The sequence below is a fragment of the Coregonus clupeaformis genome, chromosome 24, assembly GCF_020615455.1.
Source record: "Coregonus clupeaformis isolate EN_2021a chromosome 24, ASM2061545v1, whole genome shotgun sequence".
In the NCBI taxonomy this organism is placed as follows: Eukaryota; Metazoa; Chordata; class Actinopteri; order Salmoniformes; family Salmonidae; genus Coregonus; species Coregonus clupeaformis.
The window spans coordinates 3,972,929-4,000,428 of NC_059215.1; the positions used below are offsets into that span (position 1 = coordinate 3,972,929).

A 27,500-nucleotide genomic window follows, 5' to 3' on the forward strand; every position below is an offset into this window, starting at 1 on the left:
AGTAGGTACTCACCAATGACTGTCTCACCAGTGATGGCCTTCAGCTGTTTGGTCAAGGAGGGGATGGTCTGGACCTTTCCCGCCTTGGTGGTGAACACTGGGAAATGCACAGAAGTCAACACACAAAGCGCAAACACGGCAGAGACTGCATCATGAGATCGCCATCCTGCCCACGGACAGGGGAGACCAAAGAGTCCACACGTCCAGTCATCTGACCAGCAGACAGCCAATAGCCGAAGAGCCTCATATTTCAGGAAGTGAAACACTGCAGGTATACTTCAAAAGAAGGTATAGCTTTAAAAAGGTCAGTGTGCATTCCTTACACAAACCCCCAGTCAAAAGACTTTTAGTGGAGTTTAGAGGTCCTTCATTTACTGAACAACAGTTAGAAACACAATCTCTGCTCTTCTGAGCCTCTGAGTCCCATTTCCAGCCGCGCATCATCGACAACATCTGGTAAGAATCCTTAACATTTGTGCGCTAGGTTAGCTTCTGCTAAAAACACAGATTGGTTGGGAGTTCTGGAATCACCTGCTCTGGCTGGTAATCAAAGATGCTGGTAATCAAAGATAACTTCCTCATTTGATTCTCTGTGTGCAATTCGAGCCCCACCTTCACGAGATCATGATTCATTAGAAGGTTGCCCGGAAGGTACACCAGGGCCTGTTTCATGTAAGGGTTATAGTACTGACCACTACAGAGAAGAGAAGCATATCTGAGGTATGGAGGCCTGCTGAAAACCGTGGGGGCTGTAGTTCTTCTACCCACCTAGACACAGGTCAGAGCTGGGCTATAGGATTCTCTCACTTCCATCAGGCACTGCTCCATACCTGTGTCCAATTAAAGCAGTGCAACTCTTGCATGAGCACAGAGGAACCCAGCCCCATTGGCAGGCAGTGAATTGAGAGAAACACTTCCTACTCTTTGAGGGCCACAAAGGCCCCGAAAGAAAATCCTGCTGCCAGCATCCATTTCCCATCTGAACTACTATAGGCCTATGAGGCCACATGTTTTAGCCGGGGGCTGATAGCCCTAAATTGCATGGGGATGGAGTATCCGATCTCATCCACCACCAACGTGATGCACGGCAGTCATGTGGCCCCACAACATCTGACCCAGACAGGACCCTTAGTGATTTGACCTGCAACAATATGGTGCAACAGCTCTACGGGACTGCAGAGAACACCTGCACACCTATGAGGACAGGTTCAAGGTTGTGGTTTCTAGCATTGTTCAGACTGTAAATCATGGACCAAAGTGTTTTATGAAATAAAACTACTTTTAATGCATCTAAAAAGATTTGTGCACATTGTATCAAAGACAGACCCTCCAAAAAGTCATTGAAATGAACACTAAGGAAAAGCCCTTGTGAGCCACACAGCCTAAGGCCGTGGACAGTGACTTGAAGTTGACTAGCATTTACAGCGGCAGTGAATCTCAGACGCGCCCAGAGCCCATGCTTGGACTTGCCCCCTGCCCAATGAGCCACCAGCAAAAAAGTGAAGTCACAGCTCCCAACCTCCTATCAGAGGCAGCGATGCTGTGTGGAGGCAAAACTTACCTATGTCAGCAGAGAAGTTAGGCTGCTTTCTCTGTCAGTTGGGATAACCAGGCCGAAGGAGAGAGAGACAGACAGGCATTAGTGAGACAGGAGGAGGCAGCAGAGGGGTAAACCCCACTGCACTGTTCCCCAAACAGTGGGTCAGGACCCCCTAGAGGGTTGCAGCTTAAGATAGGGTTCTGGATAGAAACATTGGTTTGGTTTAAGCAAAAGCTTCAGGTGGACCACAACACAGAAACATTGGTTTGGTGTAAGCAAAAGCTTCAGGTGAAACACAGCAGAAAAACATTGGAGAACCCTACTGCACTCCCGTCTCTATGGAGAGAGAGAGCGGTCATTTCAGCCTCTCCTCAATGACCCTGTAAGTGACATGAGGGAACTCTTGAAACAAAAGTACAAGTACTCTAGTCAGGTGTTCCAATCAGAATCTAGCTCTGTCACAAAGGGCATCATAGAACCAAGCTGCCAGTGAGCCCTAGTGCTTATAACGCAGCAGGAAAATAAATGACTTGAGCTATGGGGACTGACAGCCCACTGAATAGAAAGAGGGCATGGGATTGCCCAGAGAAAACACCCAACCCCTGTTACCCTCGTTAGTCGCAGCCCTTCTACACTTGGTAACAGAGTTAACTGGAATTCCTGCTGCCCACAATACTCTTTAGCATCCAGTAGTCATGGGGTAACTCAAGCCCTGATTGAGGGGCAGTGCAGCAAGCTGCGTCTCCACAGAAACACTAAGTCTTAGGAGACCAGGGAGCTCTGATCAGACCCTGCTACTCCAGCAGTGTCCAGTGTCTGTGTCCAGCCAAGGGCGGCTAGTGAGGGTCCATACCACTGCCACAACTTCAGGAATTAAACAGGTTAGAAGACCATACACAGAGAGTACGTACACAGTACTACTCTCAAAACCACTGTTTTGGATTCCTTTTTATCACAATATACACTATTCAGGATGGGATTCATCAACTTCATCTGGGTTGTGAATGACTAGAAATACAACTATAATCCTAACCTAATATAACTGGGGACAATTGGCATGATTACCATGGGAGACTGACTTACCCTGTTGTTTGCCCCTCCATTAGCGTTCCTGGACCTCTTTTGTGGTGGAGCGCCATAAGATGGCCTAGGAGTGTTGCTTTGCTGCATTCTGAGGGTCAACAAAACAAACAAATAAAGACAGCGTTTAATATCTAGCTAGATCGTCCACATTTTTGTTTAGGGCGACTAATAAACACACAACGCAGCTGGCCTTGTTGTGGGCAAAACCACTTGGCCACGCACGGTGGCAAAGATGGTGATTAGCTAGCTGTAGCCACAAGATAGTAACGCTACCCGGACAACGTCCTCCATGGTTACTATAGAAGAAATACGGTGTGGTATGAGTGACATGAAAAACTGTACCTGACAAATTAAGATTCGCTAAAAGCAAACCAGAGCGGAGTGAATTTTGCGGGTCAAGAAGAAAGAACAACTAGCAAATTCACGCACGCGCAATTGTGTACCTCTTAATAGAAAGACCCGTGACGTATCTGATTTTGTGAGCCTATGCGTTTGCCTGTGTAATCGAACTTGGAAATGTGAGTTCAAATGAAAAAAACATATTAAAACATAATAATGACACTACTTTTTCATTTGGAATGTATCCATTACACAAGTTGCAATAAACACATATATTTGTATGCGTGAAATTGAGAACAGGAACAAACAAACAAAAAAGTTGCAGGCAAATGTGAAGACAGCTTAGCTAGTTGTCGTATCAAAGAGAAAGGGCCCCTGTTTGTAAAGAAACAACACGAGCTTGGTTTTGCTGATTTACACTCTTCTAAAGCTACATAAGGCGGGGAACACTGCTGCATGCACAATTATTTTTGACAGTGTTAACACACGTGGGTATTATTATTACGTTTCAAAACGCAATGAATTATTCTGGGTTTGCTGCTCATATATTCTGTGTAAGAGGCGATAGCTTGCTAGCTTGCAAACTCACTGCTGCCCACTATGATCGTGGTCTCCTCCTGGTCCAGCACTAGCACACAAAGTTCCTTCGTTATTGTGTGTGTCAAATGGCATCATATTCCCCATATAGTGAACCACTTCCTCAACATCAACCCTGTATGGGAATTGGTTGCAATTTAAGATAATAATTAATAATAATAATTGGTCATTTAGCAGACGCTCTTATCCAGAGCGACTTACAGATGTTCCCCATGTTTCTCTCCACAGATAGTCCTATCCTGCAGCGATGACCAAGTGCAAGAAGAAGAAGAGGCAGGATGACTTCCAGAAGGTCAAGCTGAAGGTGGGGAAGACTAAGCCTAAAGCTGGCAACGCCACCAACATCAACTTCCGCACCAAGGGAATAAACCTAACTGAACAGCTGAAGAAAGATGCTAACGCACCCACCACACACAGGAAGCTCAACATCAAGGTAGGTAACACACACACACACACACACACACACACACACACACACACACACACACTCCTCTACTGTACCTTATGCTGTGTGCCTCCCCTCTTCTAGGACCTGTTGTCCCAGCTGCATCACTACAGTGGTACAGTGAAGCAGGGAGCTCTTGTGGGACTGAGGGAGCTGCTGACCCTTCACCCCTCCGAGTTAGATCAACACCTCTCCAGTCTGCTCAGCGAGGCCGCTGCCGTCTTCACAGACAAGGACCCCAATGTACGGATGTCTGCCACACGTCTGCTCAGGTTAGAAAAGTATTTTGTTATGACAGTGGGAATTTGACTTCAGGTCTGTTCCCCAACCCCCACAATACCATAAACCACTTGAGAGCAGCACAGTCCTTGGAGAAATGCATTAATGCCAGTTCCTCTCCTACTGTCGCACCTTCCTACCCAATCTGGGATTGGAACCAGAAACTCTCTTGCTACTAGTCCACCTCCCTAACCTTTAACCTCTACTCTCTCCGTGCCCGGCCCAGGTTCATAGCCCAGAGTGTGCCAGCGGAGCGGACGTCTCCATTCTTCCCTCTCCTCTCTGCCCACCTCTCCTGTGCCATGACCCACATCGAGACAGGCATCCAGGAGGATGCCCTGAAGGTCCTCGACGTTCTGCTGGACCACTACCCTGCCCTGCTGGCCGCTCGTCCCGCCCTGCTTCTCACCAACTTCCTGGAGCTGATTTCACACAGAAGCACTGGGGGCGGGGCCAGGAAGGGGCAGGAGGGGAAGGGGAGGAGCTGGGCCCTGTCAGTCAACCCTAACAGGAACGTGACTGGTCAGCAGTGGAGACTCACCGTGCTGCTCAGGTACTTACACACATGCATACACTTGCAATGAGCAGTATCCTAATGGTGTGTATATGTATTTTTCTGTCATCAACTTTGTTTGTGTGTTTTCCAGACTGGGGCGTTTTCTCAGGCGGTAGTTGAGGAGAGGCGAGGGGAGGAGGGGGTTGCGTGTGTCTCAGGTGACATGTTCAGTGTTTTGAATGGACAAGGAGGAGCTAACGCACCTTTGGAGCTCAACTGGGAGGAGCTTACCTACGGAAAAGGCGGATTCCAGGTGTTTGAACATTCAGGAGCCATGCCTACTCCGCACTCCACCTTCAAACTCAGGTACGCACATCACACACACACACTTCGTTAACAAGCATACACACACACATACTCTGCTGACTCTCCTGCTCATCATCTGTCCCTTTCCTCCACTGTGTTTGTAGGCCGGAGACTGAGCCTGGGGCTGGGGTGAGTGAGGGGCTGGGCACAGGGGAGGCTGTGCGGGGCTTTGCCTCCACCCTGGTGCCCCTTCTACTAGACGTCTGGGTAGAGGCTAGTGCCAGCGACCGGAGCAAGACTGACAGTGCTCATCTCCTCACCCCCGACGCCATGTCACTGATGTACCAGGTCCTCTCCATACTACAGCTGCTACGCAAGCTGGCGCCACAGAGAGAACACCAGGATACACTGGTAACGCACACACATGATCTCTCTCAGTATAAGATGTGTGGTTACCTTTGTTCTATAAACAGTGGTGATTGTGTGTTTAGGATGCGTGGTTTCGCAGTGAGTACCTGGGGGATTTTAAGCAGCACTTCATGAAGAACTTCCCCTATGGAAATCTGGACACCCCTAAACAAAGGAGGAAGACAGACCCCAAGAGGTGAGGTGGTGCTAGGACCCTTGGTGTATGTGTAGGGACTCCAGCTTTTCCCAAACTAGGGGTCGCTACCCCATATGTGTCGCCACCCCATATGTGTCGCCTGATTTGAAAATCGGGTCGTGAGAGAAACACTGGGGAAAAAACATCTAATCTATAGTCAACTGAATGCGCCGCTTAGTCATAGAACAACGGTTACGGGAGTAACTGTAAATTTCAGCTAATAGCGGTTAGGACAATCAGCGGTTTCTGTTTTCTTCCTACAAATTTAGCTCTAACCTTTGAACAGTTTGAGCTATTAGCAATTATGATATATAATATCAGCACAAAATGACTGGGGGGTGGGGGGGTGGAGAACATAATTAAAAGTGTGTGTTTGGGTGTGGTGTGTCAGGAGTAAACAGGCACCTACAATCCCAGGGCAGACAGTGGAACCCTTGGCTCTGAACGTGCTGCTCTGCCAGGTCATGGTTTCCATGGTTACCCTCAGCCAGGGGGAGGGGCCAGCCCAGGAACCCGACGCTGAGTGGCTGATGCCTCTGAGGGGGTTTGTCCAAGAGACCATGTCCAGTGGGGCCAAGCTGAGCCAAAGACACCTACACACACTCCTGGAGACTGTCTGGAGAATGGTCACCACACAACGCAGCAGGGGTAAGACTGTCTGTGTGTGGGCTGTAAAAGGGTGCGGTTATGAACTAATCTTAAATTGTTTTCAAATGTCTGGTGTCCTAACCGTTGGTGTGTGTGTAGCGGTGACGGAGGACCTGTTACAGGCGGTGTATGTTCAGTACCAGCAGATGAACCTGAATCTGCAGACCAGAACACTGCTACTTTCCTTCTACAGCAGACTGTACCTACAGGAACACAACCACACACACATCGCCAGGTAACACACACACATTCTAGTGTTTACTGTACCAAATAACCAACGATATATGTTGGCATAACCAAGTCTGGAGGGTAGACTACTCTGCTCCTAAAACTCTTTCTTCCTCTTCGGTCTCTCCCTTCAGGAGTAGAGTGTTGTCTCGGTGGCTGGCAGCTCTGCCGCTCCAGTTGTCCCAGCTGGGCCACCGTAACCCCGCCCTCTCAGACAGGCTCCTCCTCTCCATCCAGGCTGCTGCCTCCCGGGGGAACAAGGCCCTGCTGAACTCCCTACGCACACACGCATGCAAGCTCTACGGTGAATACGCACACACACACACACGCATGCAAGCTCTACGGTATATGCACAAAAACATACACGTAAAGCTCCACTCATAACAGTCGGGCAGATCGTATTAAACAGGTAGTCACTAAATGGTCATGCTGGAAAAGACACAAGTGAAGATGTACCTTTTGGGGCTGTTTTCTATGTTTCTCCACTGGGGGGCAGTAGAGGTCCATCTGAACTCCATAGTAGGAGACTGGGACAGGGAGGGAAGAGGAGAGAGAGGGTAGCATGTTATACAAGCTAGAGACAAAGGTTGGAGGGAGTATGAGGTTGTGGGTGGTGGGGGCACCTGTGTTGTAATATAAGCTAAGACAGAGCTGGTGAGGGGGTTTGTGTTGTGATAAAAGGCCCCAGAGAAGACAGAGCTGGGGAGGGGGTTTGTGTTGTGATAAAAGGCCCCAGAGAAGACAGAGCTGGGGTGAGGGGGTTTGTGTTGTGATAAAAGGCCCCAGAGAAGACAGAGCTGGGGAGGGGGTTTGTGTTGTGATAAAAGGCCCCAGAGAAGACAGAGTGGGCGATTCACCATCACAAGACTCCGTTTGTCTGAACGGTCTGTGACATCAGCAACGTGCGTCAGCAGCCAACATAACAGAACACAGTACTATCTGATCATTTCTGTTCTCTCTCTCTTTCACTCTCTCTTTTATCTCTCTCTCTCTGTTTGTTTGATACATTTTTTCTTAGACCATAAACTGGTGATGGATAGTCGATTCACTCTTTTACGTCAACATTAGCTCCTTGTTGCTAGGTAAGGTGTGTGTGTGGTGTTTACAACATCAAAGTCCTGGATAGGTAAAGGAGTGCAAGCTTTTGTTCCAGCCCAGCACTAACACACCTGATTCAGCTAATCAAGGACTTGATGGTTACAGATGATTGTAATAATAGGGTTTGTTGGGCTGGAACTAATGGTCTCCAGGACCGGAGTTGCCCTCCTCTGCTACAGTGGATGAGCTGTAGTTGGTGTTGTGTAGAGCAGCCAAACTGGTGAAAAAATACTACAGTCAGAACTTTAACCACTTAAACGAGGTAGAAAGTGTGTAGAATTGATAATGAATTTACATTTCTAAATAATTTAATCTCTGAACAATTTTTTTCTTCAATCACAGTATTTTTAATATAAAGCTTTTAGCGGCGCCATTTTGGTTGGTTTTGTGGTCTCGAACCAGTGAGTTTATTTAAATTCTTAATCAAGAATATGGGCAACATTTTATTATTGAGAATGAAAGAGATGGGAATCTTATTCCCTTGTCATATAATTTCTACATTTAATATCAATATAGAATAAAAAATAGTTTCCCAGATTGTATTTGTACGATTATTTTTGGGTCCCGATACAACCAGTTGAGAACCACTGGTGTAGAGTGTGTATATTGACGTGTGTGTGTGTGTGTGTAGACCCACAGGAGGGCAGTGTGGTATTATTACCGGCTGAGTCTCAGCAGCGATTGGTCCAGCTACTCTACTTCCTGCCTGTGATGTCACAGGGTCTGTTGGCCAATCTGAGTCGCTGCTGCACTGCGGGACGCGTCTCTGCTGGCCTGGCTGCCTCCCTCATACGCATCATACACCTCAGGTAACCCCAGCAACCTCCCAAAGCTACAGATTGAGGTCATAAACTCTGTCACTAACCCAATGTTTAAACTTAAACAACGTTTGACCGTTGAGGTTTCATCCTCAAAACATTTAGTTGATATCCAGGTCAGACCAACATCACATGGCCTTTACTAACCCCAGACGGTTTGAAATCTTTTAACTTATTGCGCTTAAAACATTTTCTAAATATAATTTTCAATTCATAAAACTATTTGTGTGTGTGAGCTGTCAGTCGTTCCTGGTTAGAGAGAGGAGACAGCAGACCGATGGTTTGCCAGCTTAATGGAATCAAACAATTAACCAATTAAGACACGTAGAGGGTCGTGGCACAAGATCAGTGGCACATGCTGGACACACACACGCACACACACACACTCTCTCTATCTCTCTATCTATATATCTATCTATCTACACAAAGCAGAGCAGAGTCTTGAGCTCATGGGTTATAACCAGGCCTGGCACTTTATAGTTCACTAGACATAGGCCTTTAGATGGCAGTGTTGGTCCTTTTAGTGTGTGTGAGCATAAGCAATGTTCTGCTGTTTGGTCATGCTGTGGTTTGGCAGTGATTTCTCACACACATCCGTCCTTGCATAACGCTATGACGTCATCAATGTGCATCACCAGCAGGTGTGTGTGTATTTGTGAGACACCCAGTGTTTCCTGTGTGTCTCTGGGGCAGTGTTACACACACCTGACTAGAGGTTGGGGCAGTGTGTGTAGAGACTGGGGGTTGGGGCAGTGTGTGTAGACTGGGGGTTGGGGCAGTGTGTGTAGACTAGGGGTTGGGGCAGTGTGTGTAGACTAGGGGTTGGGGGCAGTGTGTGTAGAGACTGGGGGTTGGGGCAGTGTGTGTAGAGACTGGGGGTTGGGGGCAGTGTGTGTAGAGACTGGGGGGTTGGGGCAGTGTGTGTAGAGACTGGGGGTTGGGGCAGTGTGTGTAGAGACTGGGGGTTGGGGGCAGTGTGTGTAGAGACTGGGGGTTGGGGGCAGTGTGTGTAGAGACTGGGGGTTGGGGGCAGTGTGTGTGTAGAGACTGGGGGTTGGGGCAGTGTGTGTAGAGACTGGGGGGTTGGGGGCAGTGTGTGTAGAGACTGGGGGTTGGGGGCAGTGTGTGTAGAGACTGGGGGTTGGGGCAGTGTGTGTGTAGAGACTGGGGGTTGGGGGCAGTGTGTGTGTAGAGACTGGGGGTTGGGGCAGTGTGTGTAGAGACTGGGGGTTGGGGCAGTGTGTGTAGAGACTGGGGGTTGGGGCAGTGTGTGTAGCACAAAGGGTTCTTTGGGAAGTGGAATGTGGCATAGACGTCATGGAGCGATGGCACGTCTCTTATGTTACAGAACACACAATTTATTTATCTCTAACCCCCCCCGTCCTCTTCACACACACTCACTCTGCTCGGGGGAAACAACATTCTGTGTAATGTGGTCAGTTCCAGGTACGCCTCCAGAAATGGACATAAGTCTGACCCATATAATCAGAAAACAAACTGGAACAATCCTCCATCCTGTAAGATGACTTTTGTTAGGCTCTATCACTCAACCAACGCTCCATACCGTCCTCTTTCTCAGTCCATTCTAACCTATTTGCGTGTGCGTTTCAGGTCCTCTTTGAGTGGCTGGTCAGTAGGGTCTCAGGACGCGACCCTGCGTGATGTTGACTACATCAGCTTCCTGTTCTCCACCCTCACAGGTCAGGCTCCGCCCACACACGTCTCACTGATATCTGGTCATCAGATGTGATCAATCTTCAGGTTCGTGAAGAAGTACACTCCAAGGAAACTGACCAATCTTTCTCTCTTTCAGGGTTTTCGTCTGATGAGTTGGCCACCCTGCAGGAGGCTGGGGATGAGAGTGTGCTCCCTCCCTCCCCCCTCTCCCCCCTCAGCCTGTACCCCACCCCTCTGGAGCAATTCACACACCACTGGGACGTTGTTGAGGTCAGGAAACACCTACCAGGGCTTTATAAGTGACTGTTGTGACAGAAAGAGGAAGAGAGGGTGAATGAGAGGGCGAGATGGAGAGTAGAATGTGAAAAGAGGACAGCGACCGAGATGGAGAGAGACTGAGCACTTCTGCCAATGTAGTGTACCTGTGAGAGAGGTATTCTGGACACAGTGTCAGTTATTTAGTTCCCTCTGGTGTCACACACAGGGCTCAGAGGGGGAAGCTTTATCTGGCCACACTGGCCGAGAGGGGAACCTTTATCGTGTTGTGCAGGCCGGGTCTGCGTGGTTATCGGGCACCGTGGAAATGCTAATGAGAGCCTGTGGCATGATGGGAGTGTGACATTTGTGCTCGGAAATTACCGTTAACGGAAACGCACCCCGAAGCAAGAGGTGTGTGAGTGGGGGCTATAATCACTAATTCAGCTCTTCAATTAGAGCCTGAGATCCTGGTCGTCTCATCTCCATGTCTGAGTCAATCAGACTGAGGGTTGGGGGGGCAGGGGAGACAGTATTAGGGGACGGACCATGTCTGCTCTGATTCCACTAATGAGACAGGATTGTTTTTAATGGAGGGGGAGAATGCCAACAGGTGCACAGGTCTGGGGTCTCACATTCTAACACATTGAACACACCTCATTTCCATAGAAGGTCATGAGAAATTGGGTTTTGATTTGAAGTTAATGAGGAAAGGTTTAACGTTGTTTCTCACCTCTGAAAGTTTGTGTGATGCCCTCTCGTCTCACCTGTACCCCTCTGTCGCTCTCTACACTGTGTGTGTGAGAGAGCAGTGCACTAAAGACAACTTCATATTTTAATGTACCTGTTGGCTCAAACCTGTTATGTATCACTTCCTGTTCTCAGTACACAGGAATGTGGGGAGAAAGACCATCTGTTAGGTAGAAAAATAACTAAGTAGACATTTGCATGTGTGTGTGGTAATGTGGTTTGTCTGATGAATGGTTGTGGGTGATGTTGATTAGAGGAGAGAGTGACACGTGCCTCTCCTTCATTTGTCCTCTAATTCCATCCCTCCATAATGTCATTACTACTATTGGATTTCACCCTCCTTACACACACACTTCCTGATTGTTTGGGCTCATAAAACACTGTTTAAAAAGATTGTCCGATCTGCCACATGTCAGCTCCCATTACCCAGCCTGCCTCAGGACTCGCTTAACCCTTTCATTTTTAGGAAAAGGGGGAGTCTGGAGGAGAGTTATCTGGTGGATGTGGAAGAGAGGAGAGGTTACAATCTGGTGGATGTGTAACATATTGGTTACATTACGTTTTATTTAATTTAAAATGTTTGTCATCAAGCAGACACTCAGATATTAATGTTGTGACCTATGAACTTTTAAAACAGCAGGAAGTGATCTTAACCACTGTCTGTATGTGCCGCCCACAGGAAGTGTGCCACTGCTTGGAGACGCTGGGGTCTCGTTCACAGTGCTTCGACGTGCTGCAGAATGGCATCTGCAAGAACCTGGTGAGATGGTGTACTTGTGTGGACTCATCTCTGTGTGTTTGTGTGTGTAAAACTGTGTCTCTCTCCCTCCCAGATGGGTCTGGCTGTGGTACCAGACAGTATGGCAGCAGGGTTGTTAAGAGCTGTGGCCAGACTGTTGGACCTGTCCTTCCTCCCCAGTGAACCTCTGCTGAGGTTCCTGTCCCGCTGTTGCCTCAGCCTACTGTCTCTGCTACTGACCCTACAGCAGGACACCGCCTCAGAGAACAACCACAAGAGGTAGGCCTGTCTGTGTGTGTAACCTGTTTCCTTCCCTGTAGGTAGGTGGTGTGTAGATTGTATGTGTGTATAGATAGTGTCCAACCTCTCTCTCCCTGCAGGGAGGCGGTGTGGGGAGCGTGTGTGGCGGCGCTGAGCAGCGTTCCCCGGCTGTTGCGGTTGGTTCTGCAGTCGTTGCAAGTTAGGGACCTGTGTGAGGAGGAGCTGCCTCAGCTGGCCCAGATACTGTCCCTGCTGCTGCAGAACACAGCGCTATGCAACCAAATGCTGGCTAACGCAACTCTGCTACAACGCATCATACAGGACCTCACGGTAAACACACACAGCCAACTACTCAACCACATGCTGGCTAACGCAACTCTACTACAACGCATTATACAGGACCTCACGGTAGTAAGGAAGCTAAAACAAGTATCATGTTAGAATAAAAACATGACAATGCAAAAAATAAAATAAAACGTGTGTGTTCTGAGGTTCTAATGACGGTGTGTGTTCCAGAGGTACTGTCGAGGTGAGTCGAAGGAGCAGTGGATGACTGACCTGCTGTACTGCTACAGCGTAACCATGGCGACTCACCATGGAAACCTGGGGCTCCGAGACATCTACTGACCTAGGCCCCAAACCAACCACAGACCCTTCTTCCTGTTCTCTGTCCACTGTCTAACCCACTTGTCAAACTTATTCCACGGAGGGCCGAGTGTCTGCGAGTTTTCGCTCCACCCTTGTACTTGATGGATGAATTAAGGTCACTAATGAGTAAGGAACTCCCCTCACCTGATTGTCTAGGTCTTAATTGAAAGGGAAAACCAAAAACCTGCAGACACTAGGCCCTCCGTGGAATGAGTTTGATACCCCTGGTCTAACCCCAGACATCCTCTCTTCCCCATCGGTCTCCCTGTCCTCCTCATTCAGCTATCATTCCTGGCCCAAAACCAACTGTCTTCTTCATATTGCTAAATCTTGTGGCCACCACTAGTCCTGGAGAGCTAAAAGGATGTGCAGGCTTTAGTTACAGTCCAGCACTAATATACTTGTTTAACTAATCATCTGAATCAGGGGTATTAGTGCTGGGCTAGAACCAAAGCCTGCACGCACTGCATCTCCAAGACATGGATTGAATTAAAGGATTTCTCAACTGATTAGTTTTTGTTACAAAAAGACAAAATAAAGCTGGTGTCAGTGAAACTTGTCAATTTATTTATTTGGGAAGTTTTATAAAAGAGTAGAAAAACAATATTAACATTATCACATTGAGGTTGTAAAGACTTGGCATCTGATGGTGTTTCAACATAAGTGCATCAGATTGAACAGCATTGACACTGAAACACAGTTTCTATCTTTAAAGTGACAGTTCCCCTCTAAATGATAACAGGCTTTTTGATGAGGTGCCACAAACATATGGCAAACTTAGATTTTAAGTCGACCATCTCTTTAAGGCAGGTAGTGACGTATAGTATACGATTAAAGAGAGTAACGGAGTGTGTATAAAATGCATAAATATACCCCCTCCACAGTCCTTCTACAGAGAAAGCACAGGTACACCTGTACCCTGTGGCGCCAAAGTACCTTGTGGACATCTGTCTACCTACTATTATGGCTGAGGGGAAAGGGGGAGGGACATGCATGCCTGTGCGAACTGCTCAGGTAGATACTAAGGTAGAGCTGACTACAACCTAGTACAAGTGTTATGGCTGACGGGAAGAGTGTGTGGGTCTGCAAGCAGACGTGTGTGCCTGCAGGTGGGCTGGCTGTATGACTGGCTGTTGACAGACTGCCTCATTCTCCACATGGGAGGAAAGGTTATCTCTGTGTGTGTGTTCATTCTCTGTATGGTTGAAATTATCTTGCACACACACCATGTCGGTAGACTTAACTCCTCCCTTTGAGGTCATGACTGTGATGTCACACAGCTTTGTTTATAATACTGGTCACAGGAAGAGAGTACAATCTGAGAGGAAGAGGCTAAGCAAGAAAATCTGTCTGTGCGAGAATACAGCATGACGCAAACCAAGTGGGGATTTTTTTGTATGGAGGTCAATGAGTGTTAAATTTTGTCAACATAAAATTGAATTGATGAGTGAGGCTTATTTGATCGAATGTAAGTTTCGTAATGTTTGTTATTACGAATGTACTGATATAAGTGGACGCACGTGGCATCTTTGACAAAAACAATGCCTGTTGTTCACAAGCAAACCTGCCCTCTCATTGGCTCAAGTGTTCCCACCTCTGCAGAAATGTATTCCCATAGTTACAGCATTGGGTCCCACCTTTTCTCAGTATATAGATCCTCTTTGGTACAATCTGGCCAATAACCCCACCATGATAAGGCAGTTGGGTAAGTAAATAACTTAACGGCAACACACATATGTATGCCATTTAGCAGACGCTTTTAGCCAAAGTGACTTACAGTCACGCGTGCATACATTTTACATAAGGGTGGCCCCGGGATTCAAACCCAGTACCCTAGCATTACAAGCGCCATGCTCTACCAACTGAGCCACAAAGGACACATGCAGGGTATGTGTAGTCGTCAGTGTTTCCCCCGGCCCTGTCCAGCGCTGTGGGGTCTGAGGTGGTAGGAGTACTTCCTGGCCTGCCCCACTGCATCACACAGGTGCACACACTCCATACTGCTCACTGCAAAAACACACACACAGAAAGAAATAACATGTTAACAGAGGAAACAGATTTTGTACAGTTCATCCACATCACTCTATTCACATAATACAACCAGGTGTGTGTGTGTGTGTGAGAGAGAGAGAGAGAGTACTCACGCTGGCTGTGTGTGCGTAGTGACAGGTCCAGTAGTATCTGAGACTGAGAACCCCCGAGAGAGCGCCCCCTTCGGGCCACAGAACCTCCTACAAGACAATAAGCATACAAATCAACTACATACAGTTGAAGGCGGAAGTTTACATACACCTTAGCCAAATATATTTAAACTCAGTTTTTCACAATTCCTGACATTTAATCCTAGTAAAAATTCCCTGTCTTAGGTCAGTTAGGATCACCACTTTATTTTAAGAATGTGAAATGTCAGAATCATAGTAGAGAGAATGATTTATTTCAGCTTTCATCACATTCCCAGTGGGTCAGAAGTTTACATACACTCAATTAGTATTTGGTAGCATTGCCTTTAAATTGTTTAACTTTGGTCAAATGTTTCGGGTAGCCTTCCACAAGCTTCCCACAATAAGTTGGGTGAATTTTGGCCCATTCCTCCTGACAGAGCTGGTGTAACTGAGTCAGGTTTGTAGGCCTCCTTGCTCGCACATGCTTTTTCAGTTCTGCCCACAAATGTTCTATTGGATTGAGGTCAGGGCTTTGTGATGGCCACTCCAATACCTTGACTTTGTTGTCCTTAAGCCATTTTGCCACAACTTTGGAAATATGCTTGGGGTCATTGTCCACTTGAAAGAACCATTTGCGACCAAGCTTTAACTTGTCTTGAGATGTTGCTTCAATATTTCCACATAATATTCCTTCCTCATGATGCCATCTATTTTGTGAAGTGCACCAGTCCCTCCTGCAGCAAAGCACCCCCACAGCATGATGCTGATGGTTGGGATGGTGTTCTTCGGCTTGCAAGTACCCCCTTTTTCCTCCAAACATAACGATGGTCATTATGGCCAAACAGTTCTATTTTTGTTTTATCAGACCAGAGGACTTTTCTCCTAAAAGTACGATCTTTGTCCCCATGTGCAGTTGCAAACCGTAGTCTGACTTTTGATGGCGGTTTTGGAGCAGTGGCTTCTTCCTTGCTGAGCAGCCTTTCAGGTTATGTCGATATAGGACTTGTTTTACTGTGGATATAGATAATTTTGTACCTTTTTCCTCCAGCATCTTCACAAGGTCCTTTGCTGTTGTTCTGGGATTAATTTGCACTTTTCGCACCAAAGTACGTTAATCTCTAGGAGACAGAACGCGTCTCCTTCCTGAGCAGTATGACGGCTGCGTGGTCCCATGGTGTTTATACTTACGTACAATTGTTTGTACAGATGAACGTGGTACCTTCAGGCGTTTGGAAATTGCTCCCAAGGATGAACCAGACTTGTGTAGGTCTATAATATTTTTTCTGAGGTCTTGGCTGATTTCTTTTGATTTTCCCATGATGTCAAGCAAAGAGGCACTGAGTTTGAAGGTAGGCCTTGAAATACATCCACAGGTACACCTCCAATTGACTCAAATGATGTCAATTAGCCTATCAGAAGCTTCTAAAGCCATGACATCATTTTCTGGAATTTTCCAAGCTGTTTAAAGGCAATGTCAACTTAGTGTATGTAAACTTCTGACCCACTGGAATTGTGATACAGTGAATTGTAAGTGAAATAATCTATCTGTAAACAATTGTTGGATAAATTACTTGTGTCATGCACAAAGTAGATGTCCTAACCGACTTGCCAAAACTATAGTTTGTTAACAGGAAATGTGTGGAGTGGTTGAAAAATGAGTTTTAATTACATTTCCATTTTAGTCATTTAGCAGATGCTCTTATCTAGAGCGACTTACAGGAGCAATTAGGGTTAAGTGCCTTGCTCAAGGGCACATCGACAGATTTTTCACCTAGTCAGCTCGGGGATTAGAACCAGTGACCTTTCGGTTACTGGCACAACGCTCTTAACCACTAAGCTACCTGCCGCCCCAATGACTCCAACCTAAGTGTATGTAAACCTCCGACTTCAACTGTACATATACACACACACACACAGTCATTATACACAGAAACATCTGGAGAGCCTACTGCAAGACAAAAAAACTAGCAACATTGTAAGTCAGAAATATAAAAATTGGCCAAGGCTGCTAGCTTGAATGGTGAATCGCTACACAAATAATCCGTCTGGAAGGACCAATAAAAAACAGGACATTTGCAATCTGACTCATTTTGGTTTCATTCATGCATCTAACTGTAACTGCCAAGCTGGGGTACGCTGTTTAAGTTTAAGGGAGATCAGGGAGTGTCCTTTGTTTTAAGAGCCTGACTGGTAACCTGCCTGTCAGGTTGGGTGTGACGCTATCTTTGTTCTCGAATGGGAGTATAATTTAAATCCTTTTGTCCTCCTGGTTGAACTGTGAAAAACAAGGCTCCATAGCTCAGTGGTTAGAGCACTGGTCTCGTAAACCAGGGGTCGCGAGTTCAAATCCCGCTGGGGCCTTCAAGTGGTAACAATTTTTTATCAACACTACACCTGTACCACCAAACAAAGCATGGCGAAAGGAATGAAGTACAGCCTTGGAAACGTCAACCTGTAAGAAGAGTGAAACTGAACTAAAGAAATAGGAAAAACACATTTTACATTTTTAGCAGACGCTTTTATCCAGAGCGACTTACAGTTAGTGCATACATTTTTAAAAAATCATACTGGCCCCCTGTGGGAAACGAACCCACAACCCTGGCGTTGCAAGCGCCATGCTCTCTCAACTGAGCTACACGGGGCCTGTTCTGTGATACCTCTGTACACACACATAGGTGAATGTGGTTGACGGGTTTGTATGTCTGAGAGAGAGACAATGGGTTTCGTTAATGTGTGTATGTGTGTTCAGGAGACAGCTCCACGCAGTCGTCTGACATTCCCCCTGACAGCTCTGAACTTTTCACAGCAGCAGTCGACAGGACTGTCAGCGTGTGTGTGTGTGTGTGAAAGGGGGCGGGCTGCCACGTCAGGCCAGAAAAGGTAGGGGGTCTATCTGGGTGTATCGGTGTATGTGTTGGCACTGGTAGGTTTCTGCCCATTCTCCAATCATCACCTGGTCATGTGTGCTGAAGGTCAGGCCTGTCTATGGGTCGAACCCATACCAGAGGTTATTACAACACACAACTCACACACATCTCTATATGATTATATGATTATGTATTCACAGCTGAGAGTGTGATTGCATGTGTATATTAACATTATAAGGTAAATAGTTATTGCTAACTCTCTGCCTTGATGCCTCTCTCATTCTGTTTTAACATAACATCAAATTCCAAACCAAACAGCTTCATACCATCACCTCAGGAAACAAATATTTTCCTTAATCAAAAACTGTACACTTCTAAGATGAAGGACTGCTAATATCTTAAGTGGACTATACACCTCCCTATACTAATTCCATACAGATATGTTGGAGTTTGAAGCTGCAGCTCGGCAGTAATGCACCCATTTACAGTAGGCGACTAAGCGCTGTTAAGAATTGGTCAATCTCTAAATGTTAACAGTTCAGAGTTTAAACAAATTGAAGACAGAATCAAACCATTCTGGACAGAACGCCAGGCCTTACCATAGATGCTTTGCAGCACTGAGGTCTTGGCTGCTGTCTTGGTGGGCGGAACTCTGGCCTCAGGCTTGGTCCTAATAGGGGTGTGACTAGAGAAAGCCGGCCTATCCCAGAGCAGCTGGATCAGGAGGGAGGCGGCCTCAGGTGTCTCCATCCCTTTCCTAGCACCAAGAGCCTCCCTCAATCTGCCACGCACATGGAACCTACACACAAACACACCCAGAACACGGTACATTGGAGAGGCCTTCATTTGTCCAACCTATTTAGTTTGTTTATTACACAACACATGACATTTGGACATTATTCAGGCCACTGAAAAACATTACAGGCATCCCTGGAAAAGCTGGTTTAAGAGAGGTGAGACATAATAATTCAGTGTCCAACCTCAGGGGTTCCACAAGGCTCAATTCTGGGTCCCCTACTCTTCAGCATCAATACCTAACACTTCCTATAGGGGAACAGAACCCGGCCATGGCATACTTTAGGAGCTTAGTAACCTACTGGTGGCTGGGAACAGAGGGCTTTCCGCTGTGGGGTAGTAGGCCCTGAATGAGAGGCTGCTGGTAGCTATTAGAACAGCACGCCTGAACTTTTAGCCTCTCGTTAAAACGCTGAGAGGGCTCCAGATTATACCCCGTCTCCCCCACCTCTCCCCCCGTAATGGAGGTGTTGATGGTAGGAGGGCAGGCAGCCAGACCACAGAGAGCGAGAGGGGGAGACGCTGTGTGTAACCTGGTGTGTGTGTAGGGAGGGCAGACACATGTGGGCCCCACATGGCACTGCCACACTCTCATGGTAAGAGAGAATGCTACTGTGGAGCACAGTATAACCCCCCCTCTTCAACCATACACACACTTCCTCCAGGCTCTTTGGGAAGCCATCTCAGAGCCAACCTTGGTATCGGGCCAGAGAGAAAGTCTCTGATCACCTCTGCTTTGGTAAAGGGGCCACAGGCTCTATTCCATGGCAGTACCCCCAATACTGTCTCAGCTTGGAGATGGAATGGGAAGAATGAAAAGCAGACCATCCCTGGTTGGGCTTAAACCTTACCTCCTCCAGGCTCGTTGGATAGTGCAGGCAGCCTGGTCTCTGTCCCCCTCCCTGGGCTTGCTGCTGCTGGGGCGGTGTGACTGTGTGGAGGCTTTAGTGTGGTACTTGCTGGAGGAGGTGGTATGGTCTGTGGCAGGGCGTGTCCTGTGTCTGGGGTTGTGTGTGGTGGTGTGTGCGTCTCTCTTGCTTCTAGGGGTGCGTTCCCTGGTGCTGAGGGCTTCTTGATCCATGGTGGGGCTAGTAGATGTGTGTGTGTTGGATGGAGTGTGTGTGTTGGATGGTGTGTGTGTGTTGGAAGGAGTGTGTGTGTTGGAAGGAGTGTGTGTGTTGGAAGGAGTGTGTGTGTTGGAGGTAGTGTGTGTGTTTGCGGAGGTGCGTCTCTTGGTCCTGGGTGTAGTGGGGGGTCTGTGTTTTGGGCTGGGGGGTCGGCTGCAGCCTGCAGGAGAGAGACGCTCCCTGACCCTAGAAGCCTGGGCAGGGGGCATGGTGTCAGAGGTCACTGAGGGGTGAGGGGTCACCACGGGGTCAGGGTCTTTGACTGGCTCCGCCTCCTTCCCTTTCCTGGAGGATCTGTTTCTAAATTTATGAGCTGAGAAAGAGAGGGAAGTAAGAGATTGAGAGAGTGTGTATACGTGTGTGTGTGTGTTAGGTTTGAGCGGTATACCGTATATATCGTAGTCCAGGTTATGGAAATAGCCACGGGATGGTTTTTCAATACCGTCAATACCATTGAAACTACTTCTTTTCGTTTTTTTTTAATACATTTGAATATTTCTAGCTACTTTTTAAGTAAATACCTGCAGTCAACTTGTGCAATATGGTAGGAGATAATGAAGATCACGTTCATCATTTCACCTGTTTTTCATTGGGCGGATCCGATTACGCTGAGCCTCGGGGCACCGGTTTATGGCCCGTGACGTGAACGGGCAAAAGCGATGAGGGAGGAGCACCCTTCTCAAATCCAACAGTAATGAGTAGGATTCACATGCAAAAGTGATTGCTTTTGATAAAAAATGCTTTATCTGCCTTCCCAATGAAAACTAGTTTGGTGTCACCTTAACTGGGGAGGACGGGCTCATAGTAATGGCTGGAATGGAATTAATGGAATGGTATGGAAACTCATCAAACATGTTTGATACCATTCCATTTACTCCATTTCAGCCATTATTATGAGCCGTCCTCCCCTCAGCAGCCTCCTGTGGTGTGTGTGTTTCCGTACCTCTGTGTTTCCGTGTCTCCTCTTTGCTGTTGGTCTGTTCTGCTTTGGAGGCTGTCTTAGCCCCACCCCCTGCCTCTCTCTCATACACTGACAGTTCCTTCATAGTCTCAGCCAATGACAGCTGCTCCTGCTCAGCGCGGGCCAATAACATCCTCTGTTTCTCTGTTCTGGCCAGTGAAATTTGCTGCTCCGCCTCCCGCCTCCGCTGCTCCTCCTCGCGTTTCCTGAGTGACATAATGACACACGTCTCACACACGTCTCACACACATACACCCTAACCCTAGTTATAGCCTTATCTCAAAGCCCTATCTAAACCCTAACGCTGAACCAGCCCAAACTCTAACATCACAAACTAGTCCTGACGTTACAAAGAAAGACTCCTTATAGTAATCCAAGCCTAATAGGAGTCCCAAACACACAGAGACCCTTACAGGCCGTTTATACAAACAGTGTAGAATTATGAGAGCGAGAGAGCGAGAGAGCGAGAGAGAGAGAGAGAGAGAGAGAGAGAGAGAGAGAGAGAGAGAGAGAGAGAGAGAGAGAGAGAGAGAGAGAGAGAGAGAGAGAGAGAGAGAGAGAGAGAGAGAGAGAGAGAGAGAAGAGAGAGAGAGAGAGAGAGAGCAGACGAGAGCAGACAGACAGAGCGACAACAACCCACGACAAAACACCGAAGACAAAGACAGAAGAGAGAGACAGACAGACGAACAGAAGAGCAGACAGACAGACAGACAGACAGACAGACAGACAGACAGACAGACAGACAGACAGACAGACAGACAGACAGACAGACAGACAGACAGACAGACGATGTATGTGTATGCAGGGATGACAGGTGGAAAGATGGATATGGAGCGAGTGTGACTGTTTCTATATGGGTTGGGGGAATAAGACAGGGAGAGAGAGAGAGAGAGAGAGAGAGAAAATATATACAATGAGCATGTGGGTGTGTGTGTGTGTGTTTGCCATGATCTGGTTGACTATGATAGAGTTGTTGACAGAGAGCACTGAGCAGACAGGGGATGGATCACAACGCTCGTTTCTATGTGTGTGTGTGTGATTGTGTGTATGGCATGTCTGTGAATGTGTGTGTGTGTGTGTGGTACTTGGCTGCGTCCTTGCGTAGCTGTTCGTGTCTCATCAGGAGTTGTTTCCTCTCAGTGAAGGCCTTGCGGACGGTGTATCCTTTATACAGGGCCTGGATGGAAGCAGCAGCGATGTCTTGGATGGCTGCTATAGACAGAGCTCCATGCTCCAACATGTACTGAGTCACCTCACTGTGTTCCCCTAGGAGGGCGTAGTCCAGGGGGGTGTACCTATACACACACACCACACACACACCATGAACACACCATGAACACACACACTTAAAGCTGCAATATGTAACTTTTCAATGAAAGCAAGTCTAAGAAGAGTAGATCTGTTCTAAGTTTCGTTTTTGCGTCTTTTAACTTTGGGTTCTGTACACCAGCTTCAAACAGCTGAAAATACAACATTATTGGTTATGGAAAATATATTTCACAGCAGTTTAGACGGTACAATGATTCTCTACACTATACTTGCTTGTTTTGTCACATAAACTGATATTAGGCGAACTATTCGAATTTTAGCAAGCAGGAAATGGCGGAACGATTTCTGCATAGTGTATCTTTAACCTAATTAACTTGCTTTGTGAAAAACAACACACACAGAGAATAGATTTTTTTAAAAATCATTATGAACATTACAACACATTTTACATTGATTTAGTCATTTAGTCATTTAGCAGACGCTCTTATCCAGAGCGACTTACATTAGTGCATTCATCTTAACATAGCTAGGTGAGACAACAACATCACAATCGTAGCAAGTACATTTTCCCTCAATAAAGTACATGTAACTGACAAAATAATGGAAACACTTGAGTAAATTAGGGATACAAAGTATATTGAAAGCAGGTGCTGCACACAGTTGTGGTTCCTGAGTTAATTCAGCAATTAACATCCCATCATTTTTAGGGTCATGTATAAAAATGCTGGGTAGGCCATTGTTTTGGCTACCATGGCTATGCCCCCATAGGATGACAATGCCCCCATCCACAGGGCACGAGTGGTCACTGAATGATATGATGAGCATGAAAACGATGTAAACCATATGCCATCTTCCACCACTATCAACAAAAACACCAAATGATGGAATTTGTCATGGAAGAATGGTGTCGCATCCCTCCAATTGAGTTCCAGACACTTGTAGACTCTATGCCAAGGTGCATTGATGCTGTTCTGGCTCGTGGTGGCCCAACGCCCTATTAAGACACTTTATGTTGGGGTTTCCTTTATCTTGGCAGTTACCTGTAGTTATCAGCAAAGTCAGTGCTAGTAGGACAAGACACGTAAAAATACAATTAAGTTGGCCACTAGATAGAGACAGCACTTAAACAAAATGTCCTTAGCAAGACAATACCAACAGCTACTTATTGAATCAAAACAGATACTTGCTACTGTTGCAGGAGCTGATGTCCTTCCAAACTATAGATGAGGCACTTCCTCATCCTCCTCCTCCTCCTCACCTCTCCTCGTTGTGTTCCATGTGGTTGGGGAAGGCATTAGAGTTCAGCAGCAGCTTCACAGCATCCAGATAGCCATTGTTACACGACCAGTGGAGAGCTGTCCTGCCCTACAGACACACGCAGTAGTACAGGACCAGTGGAGAGTACTTTGTGTGTGTGTGTGTATGTAATGTAATGTATGTCTGTGAGTGTGTGTGTGTGTGTGTGTGTGTGTACTGTATGTATGTGTGTGTGTGTGTGTACTGTATGTATGTGTGTGTGTGTATGTAATGTAATGTATGTCTGTGAGTGTGTGTGTGTGTGTGTGTGTGTGTGTACTGTATGTATGTGTGTGTGTGTGTGTACTGTATGTATGTGTGTGGGTATGTAATGTAATGTATGTCTGTGAGTGTTTGTGTGTGTGTGTGTGTGTGTGTGTGTGTGTGTGTGTGTGTACTGTATGTATGTATGTGTGTGTGTGTGTGTGTGTGTGTACTGTATGTATGTGTGTGTGTGTACTGTATGTATGTGTGTGTGTGTGTGTGTACTGTATGTATGTGTGTGTGTGTGTGTGTGTGTACTGTATGTATGTGTGTGTGTGTGTGTGTGTGTGTACTGTATGTATGTGTGTGTGTGTGTGTGTGTGTGTGTGTACCTCTTTGTCCTGTATATTAGGGTCGGCGTTGTTCTCCATGAGTAGTACAGCCATACAGGTGATGTATCCTCCGTAAGCAGCACACTGAAGAGGAGTCCTGCCTGCCAGGTCCTGGACGTTAGGATTGATCCCATTCTCCATCAGCAACTACCATGACATCACACTGAGGTTACAGTACCAGCTAACAGGCTCAATGCACTTTACAACACACACTTAACACAGTCTATAGCGAAAGGAAATGGAAGACAAATGAAGAAGTGTTCAGGTTTAATACAATAGTGTATAAAGGTGAAAAGACGGACCTGGCAGACTTCAGCGTTCCCCCCCAGAGCCGCCCAATGCAGAGCAGTGTGTCCATCTAGATCCACCAGGTGGACACGAGCAGAGCCTACACAATGAAAATCAATGAGGCATTCTTCACCATAGAAAGCCCACCCAACTCCTGCATTACAAGAGCATGGTACACTGACACTAGTGTAGTCCTGTATGGTTCAGTTGGTAGAGCATGGTCCTTGCAACGCCAGGATTGTGGGTTTGATTCCCGGGGCCACCCATACAAAATGTATGCATGCATGACTGTAAGTCACTTTGGATAAAAGTGTCTGCTAAATGGCATATATTCTATATTTTATTGAGTCACTCCTACTAAACTCCCAATTCCACACCCACCGTGCATAATGGTCATGTGAGGGGAAATGTGTATATTTTGGGATGTGAGCACCTATGTTTTTAAGGATCTTCACTACTACATTTCATTTTTGTCATTACTTAGATTACAGCATTAGTTAAGTGCCTTGCTCAAGCACATCGACAGATTTTTCACCAACCTATGCTCTTCACTACTACTGGACCACAATGTATTCAAGGACTAGGATACCAAGTCTACAATAATCACCAACACACACTGGGGTACTGCGTACCAGAGGCGGGACATCTCACTCGCTCCTTTTTCCAATGGTAAACGACCTGAGTAAAGACATCTTCAATTATCCACCATCTTTGCTGTGTACCTTTGATAAGTGTGAGGATGATGTGGCGATGTCCCATCTCACAGGCTCTGAACAGAGGTGTGTGTTTCATCACGTCTAGACTGTCAACTATGGCTCCTCTCTCCAACAGCAAACTCACTGTACTCACATGACCCGACAGGGAGGCCGCGTGCAGCGCTGCAACACACACACACGCATTGAGCTTAGATTTTCAGCCTCCACACACTTCAGCAGCCTCACCTACTCGAGTTTTCAGAACCAGTTTGTCAAATGAAAAGCCCTTTGTTACACTTTGACCCTGTATTGTGTTGTGATGTTATTTCATGTCAGTCAATCTTTACGCCACTGGCCCATCAATCTACTCCAGTGACTCTAAACAACCCACTCTGCTCCCCAATCATACTCAACCTCATTAGCATAGCACACCAGATCATTTGCATATTTCGCCAACTCATTAGCATATGCCCACATAAATTGTCCCTGCAGGGCAGGAAGTGGGGGCATCGCCATGGTGATTAGTGCTCCAATCAGCCTACGGGGCAGAGCAGGGGACAAAGGATGGCGTGTCTGCAGCTTGGGGATGGTGTGTGTGTGTGTATGTGTGTGTCAGGGAGAGTGTGTGTCAGGGAGAGTGTGTGTTCATGCTCACTGGTTTTGGTAATTTTCTTAACAGTGTCAGTTATGTGTTGACATGTCTCTCTCCCCACACGTCTCTCCCGCTCCACTGCTTTCGGGCAATCCCCTGACATCTATGCCCCGCTGGGGAATCCCCTGTGACATCAGACAGACGCTGTCTTGCACCTGCGTCACCTCCAGTGCCTCAACATTCCTACACACGCAGGATGACAGAGGCCAGCACCAGTGTGTGTGTGTGTGTGTGTGTGTCTGTGTGTGTGTGTGTGTGTGTGTGTGTCATCTCTGTCTGTTTATCTCTCTCTGTAGCTGTGATGGTGACAGTGCCAGGGCATTAAGATCATGGTCTGGGAACCTGTGTTGAAGGGAGTGAGGGGGTAGGGGTGAGGGTGTAGGGGGGTGAAGGGGGGAGGGGGTGAGGGGGGTGAAGGGGGAGGGGGGTGAGGGGAGTAGGGGGGTGAGGGGGTAGGGGGTGAGGGGGTAGGGGGGTGAAGGGGGGGAGGGGGGGTGAAGGGGGGAGGGGGGAGGGAGTAGGGGGGGTGAGGGGGTAGTGGGTGAGGGAGTAGGGGGTGAAGGAGTAGGGGGTAGGGGGTGAAGGGGTAGGGGGTGAGAGATGAGGGGGAAGGGGGGAGGGGGTGAAGGGGTAAAGGGGAAGGTGTGACGGGGTGAAAGGGTGAGGGGGGAGGTGTCCTCTACCAGTCTGACCAGTCACAGCAGCTCTAGGTCTACTGCTGACTGAATCAATCTCTGCGTATAAAACACATTTCCTCCCACATCCCAGAGTTCCTCACCAGTGCCTCCGTACTTGTCGGCCATGTTGATGTCGATGTGAGGCGTGATTGTCAGCATGGTGCGTATGACATCATCACTTCCTTTGCCAGCAGCCCACATGAACGCTGTGCGGCCCTCCAGATCTGGCTCGTCCTTCACAGAGGGGTGGGACAGAAACACACCCACCGTCTCCTGCACACACAATTTTGGTACAAGTCATACACATTCATGTGGATAGATACTTTGTCATGAGTCATTGATATAACTTGAAAATCGTGTGTGTGTGTGTGTGTGTGTGCGTGTGTGTTTCTGCACGTGTGTCTACATACAGCGTAGTTGCGCTGTGCTCCATAGTGTAGAGGTGTGGCTCCCTGGCTGTCTGATGGGATGGTGCCTGACGTGTTCCTCTCCAACAACAAGTGCACTATCTTGGCATGGCCTGAAACACACACACATGCGCGCACATCAACATATTTCAGGTCCCGCTTCGGCTGCCCCCTGAACCGTCCAGTATCTGGATCAGTGATGGAAGCCCATCCCACATTGTAAACACACACAGTCTCTTACCCAGCAGTGCAGCCCAATGCAGTGGAGTTCTGAACAGGTTGTCGTACGCCGTGACGCTGCAGCCTTCGTATGATGTCAGCACCTCCACCACCGCCTCGTTGCCGTCAGCAACAGCAAAGTGCAACGGCGTGCGCCCCTCATAGTCCTGCCAGTTCAACAGAGACTCGGTAGGAGCCGCCTCCTACACACACACCTCATTTACATCAGCAAGCAGAGGACGGTGTGTATAAGGATGACATTATCACTGGATACTGTGTGTGTGTGTGTGTACCAGTATGCAGCGGACGGTGTGTGTAGCGGTGTGCTCCTGGCTGTGTGCAGCCCAGTGTAGGGGGATCTTGCCCTCGCTGTCTGGGATGCCGATGTTGGAGTCGTGTTTGATGAGCAGTCTGACGTGCTCCGGCCTGTTATAGAACGCTGACCAGTGGAGCGCTGTCTGCTGCAGGGAGAGACATTATTGTCATTTATATTTGTCCTGTTACACACAAGTGCGTAATGGAAATGTGTTTTTTGCATATCCCAACTCTCCCTGGGGTCACAGCCAGGGTCACCATTGTCCAGCACCCATGGAGCAATTGGGGTTAAGTGCCTTGCTCAAGGGCACAGCAACAGATCATCCTTTTTTTCACCTTATCGTCTCCAGGAATCAAAACCAG

The 27,500-nt window shown here is 47.4% G+C and overlaps 2 protein-coding genes, 1 long non-coding RNA gene and 1 other non-coding gene across 4 annotated transcripts in view; 2 read left to right on the top strand and 2 right to left on the bottom strand.

The window, feature by feature from the left end:
• Positions 1-11: 11 nt before the first annotated feature.
• On the bottom strand, positions 12-3,089 carry LOC123481800. The gene is made up of 4 exons (XR_006657319.1): positions 2,966-3,089; positions 2,624-2,711; positions 1,562-1,592; positions 12-97 (listed from the first exon to the last, which is right to left on the bottom strand). It is a non-coding gene; the product is annotated as an uncharacterized LOC123481800 (long non-coding RNA).
• A 231-nt stretch (positions 3,090-3,320) lies between these two features.
• Positions 3,321-12,936, top strand: tex10 (testis expressed 10). The gene is made up of 17 exons (XM_045206987.1): positions 3,321-3,450; positions 3,788-3,992; positions 4,089-4,276; positions 4,510-4,846; positions 4,940-5,145; positions 5,250-5,496; positions 5,577-5,689; positions 6,081-6,337; positions 6,437-6,572; positions 6,700-6,869; positions 8,295-8,472; positions 10,093-10,181; positions 10,295-10,428; positions 11,843-11,923; positions 11,997-12,181; positions 12,283-12,493; positions 12,680-12,936. Exons 2-17 carry the CDS (start codon positions 3,807-3,809, stop codon positions 12,788-12,790), a joined length of 2,829 nt encoding a protein of 942 aa, XP_045062922.1. The 5' UTR covers positions 3,321-3,450; positions 3,788-3,806; the 3' UTR covers positions 12,791-12,936.
• A 421-nt stretch (positions 12,937-13,357) lies between these two features.
• The window catches only part of invs (inversin), a 29,092-nt gene continuing 14,949 nt past the window's right edge, over positions 13,358-27,500 (bottom strand). Inside the window, exons 7-20 of the mRNA XM_045206988.1 lie at positions 27,116-27,283; positions 26,845-27,025; positions 26,607-26,716; positions 26,298-26,469; positions 24,895-25,050; positions 24,187-24,272; positions 23,885-24,031; positions 23,251-23,357; positions 21,809-22,018; positions 20,706-20,929; positions 19,487-20,075; positions 18,440-18,639; positions 14,956-15,042; positions 13,358-14,818 (exon numbers count right to left, since the gene is read on the bottom strand). Of these exons, the coding sequence (XP_045062923.1) occupies positions 14,712-14,818; positions 14,956-15,042; positions 18,440-18,639; positions 19,487-20,075; positions 20,706-20,929; positions 21,809-22,018; positions 23,251-23,357; positions 23,885-24,031; positions 24,187-24,272; positions 24,895-25,050; positions 26,298-26,469; positions 26,607-26,716; positions 26,845-27,025; positions 27,116-27,283 (2,544 nt within the window). The 3' untranslated portion in view covers positions 13,358-14,711. The remainder of the gene's footprint in view (positions 14,819-14,955; positions 15,043-18,439; positions 18,640-19,486; positions 20,076-20,705; positions 20,930-21,808; positions 22,019-23,250; positions 23,358-23,884; positions 24,032-24,186; positions 24,273-24,894; positions 25,051-26,297; positions 26,470-26,606; positions 26,717-26,844; positions 27,026-27,115; positions 27,284-27,500) is intronic.
• On the top strand, positions 17,262-17,334 carry trnat-cgu. Its single transcript has one exon. It is a non-coding gene; the product is annotated as a tRNA-Thr (tRNA).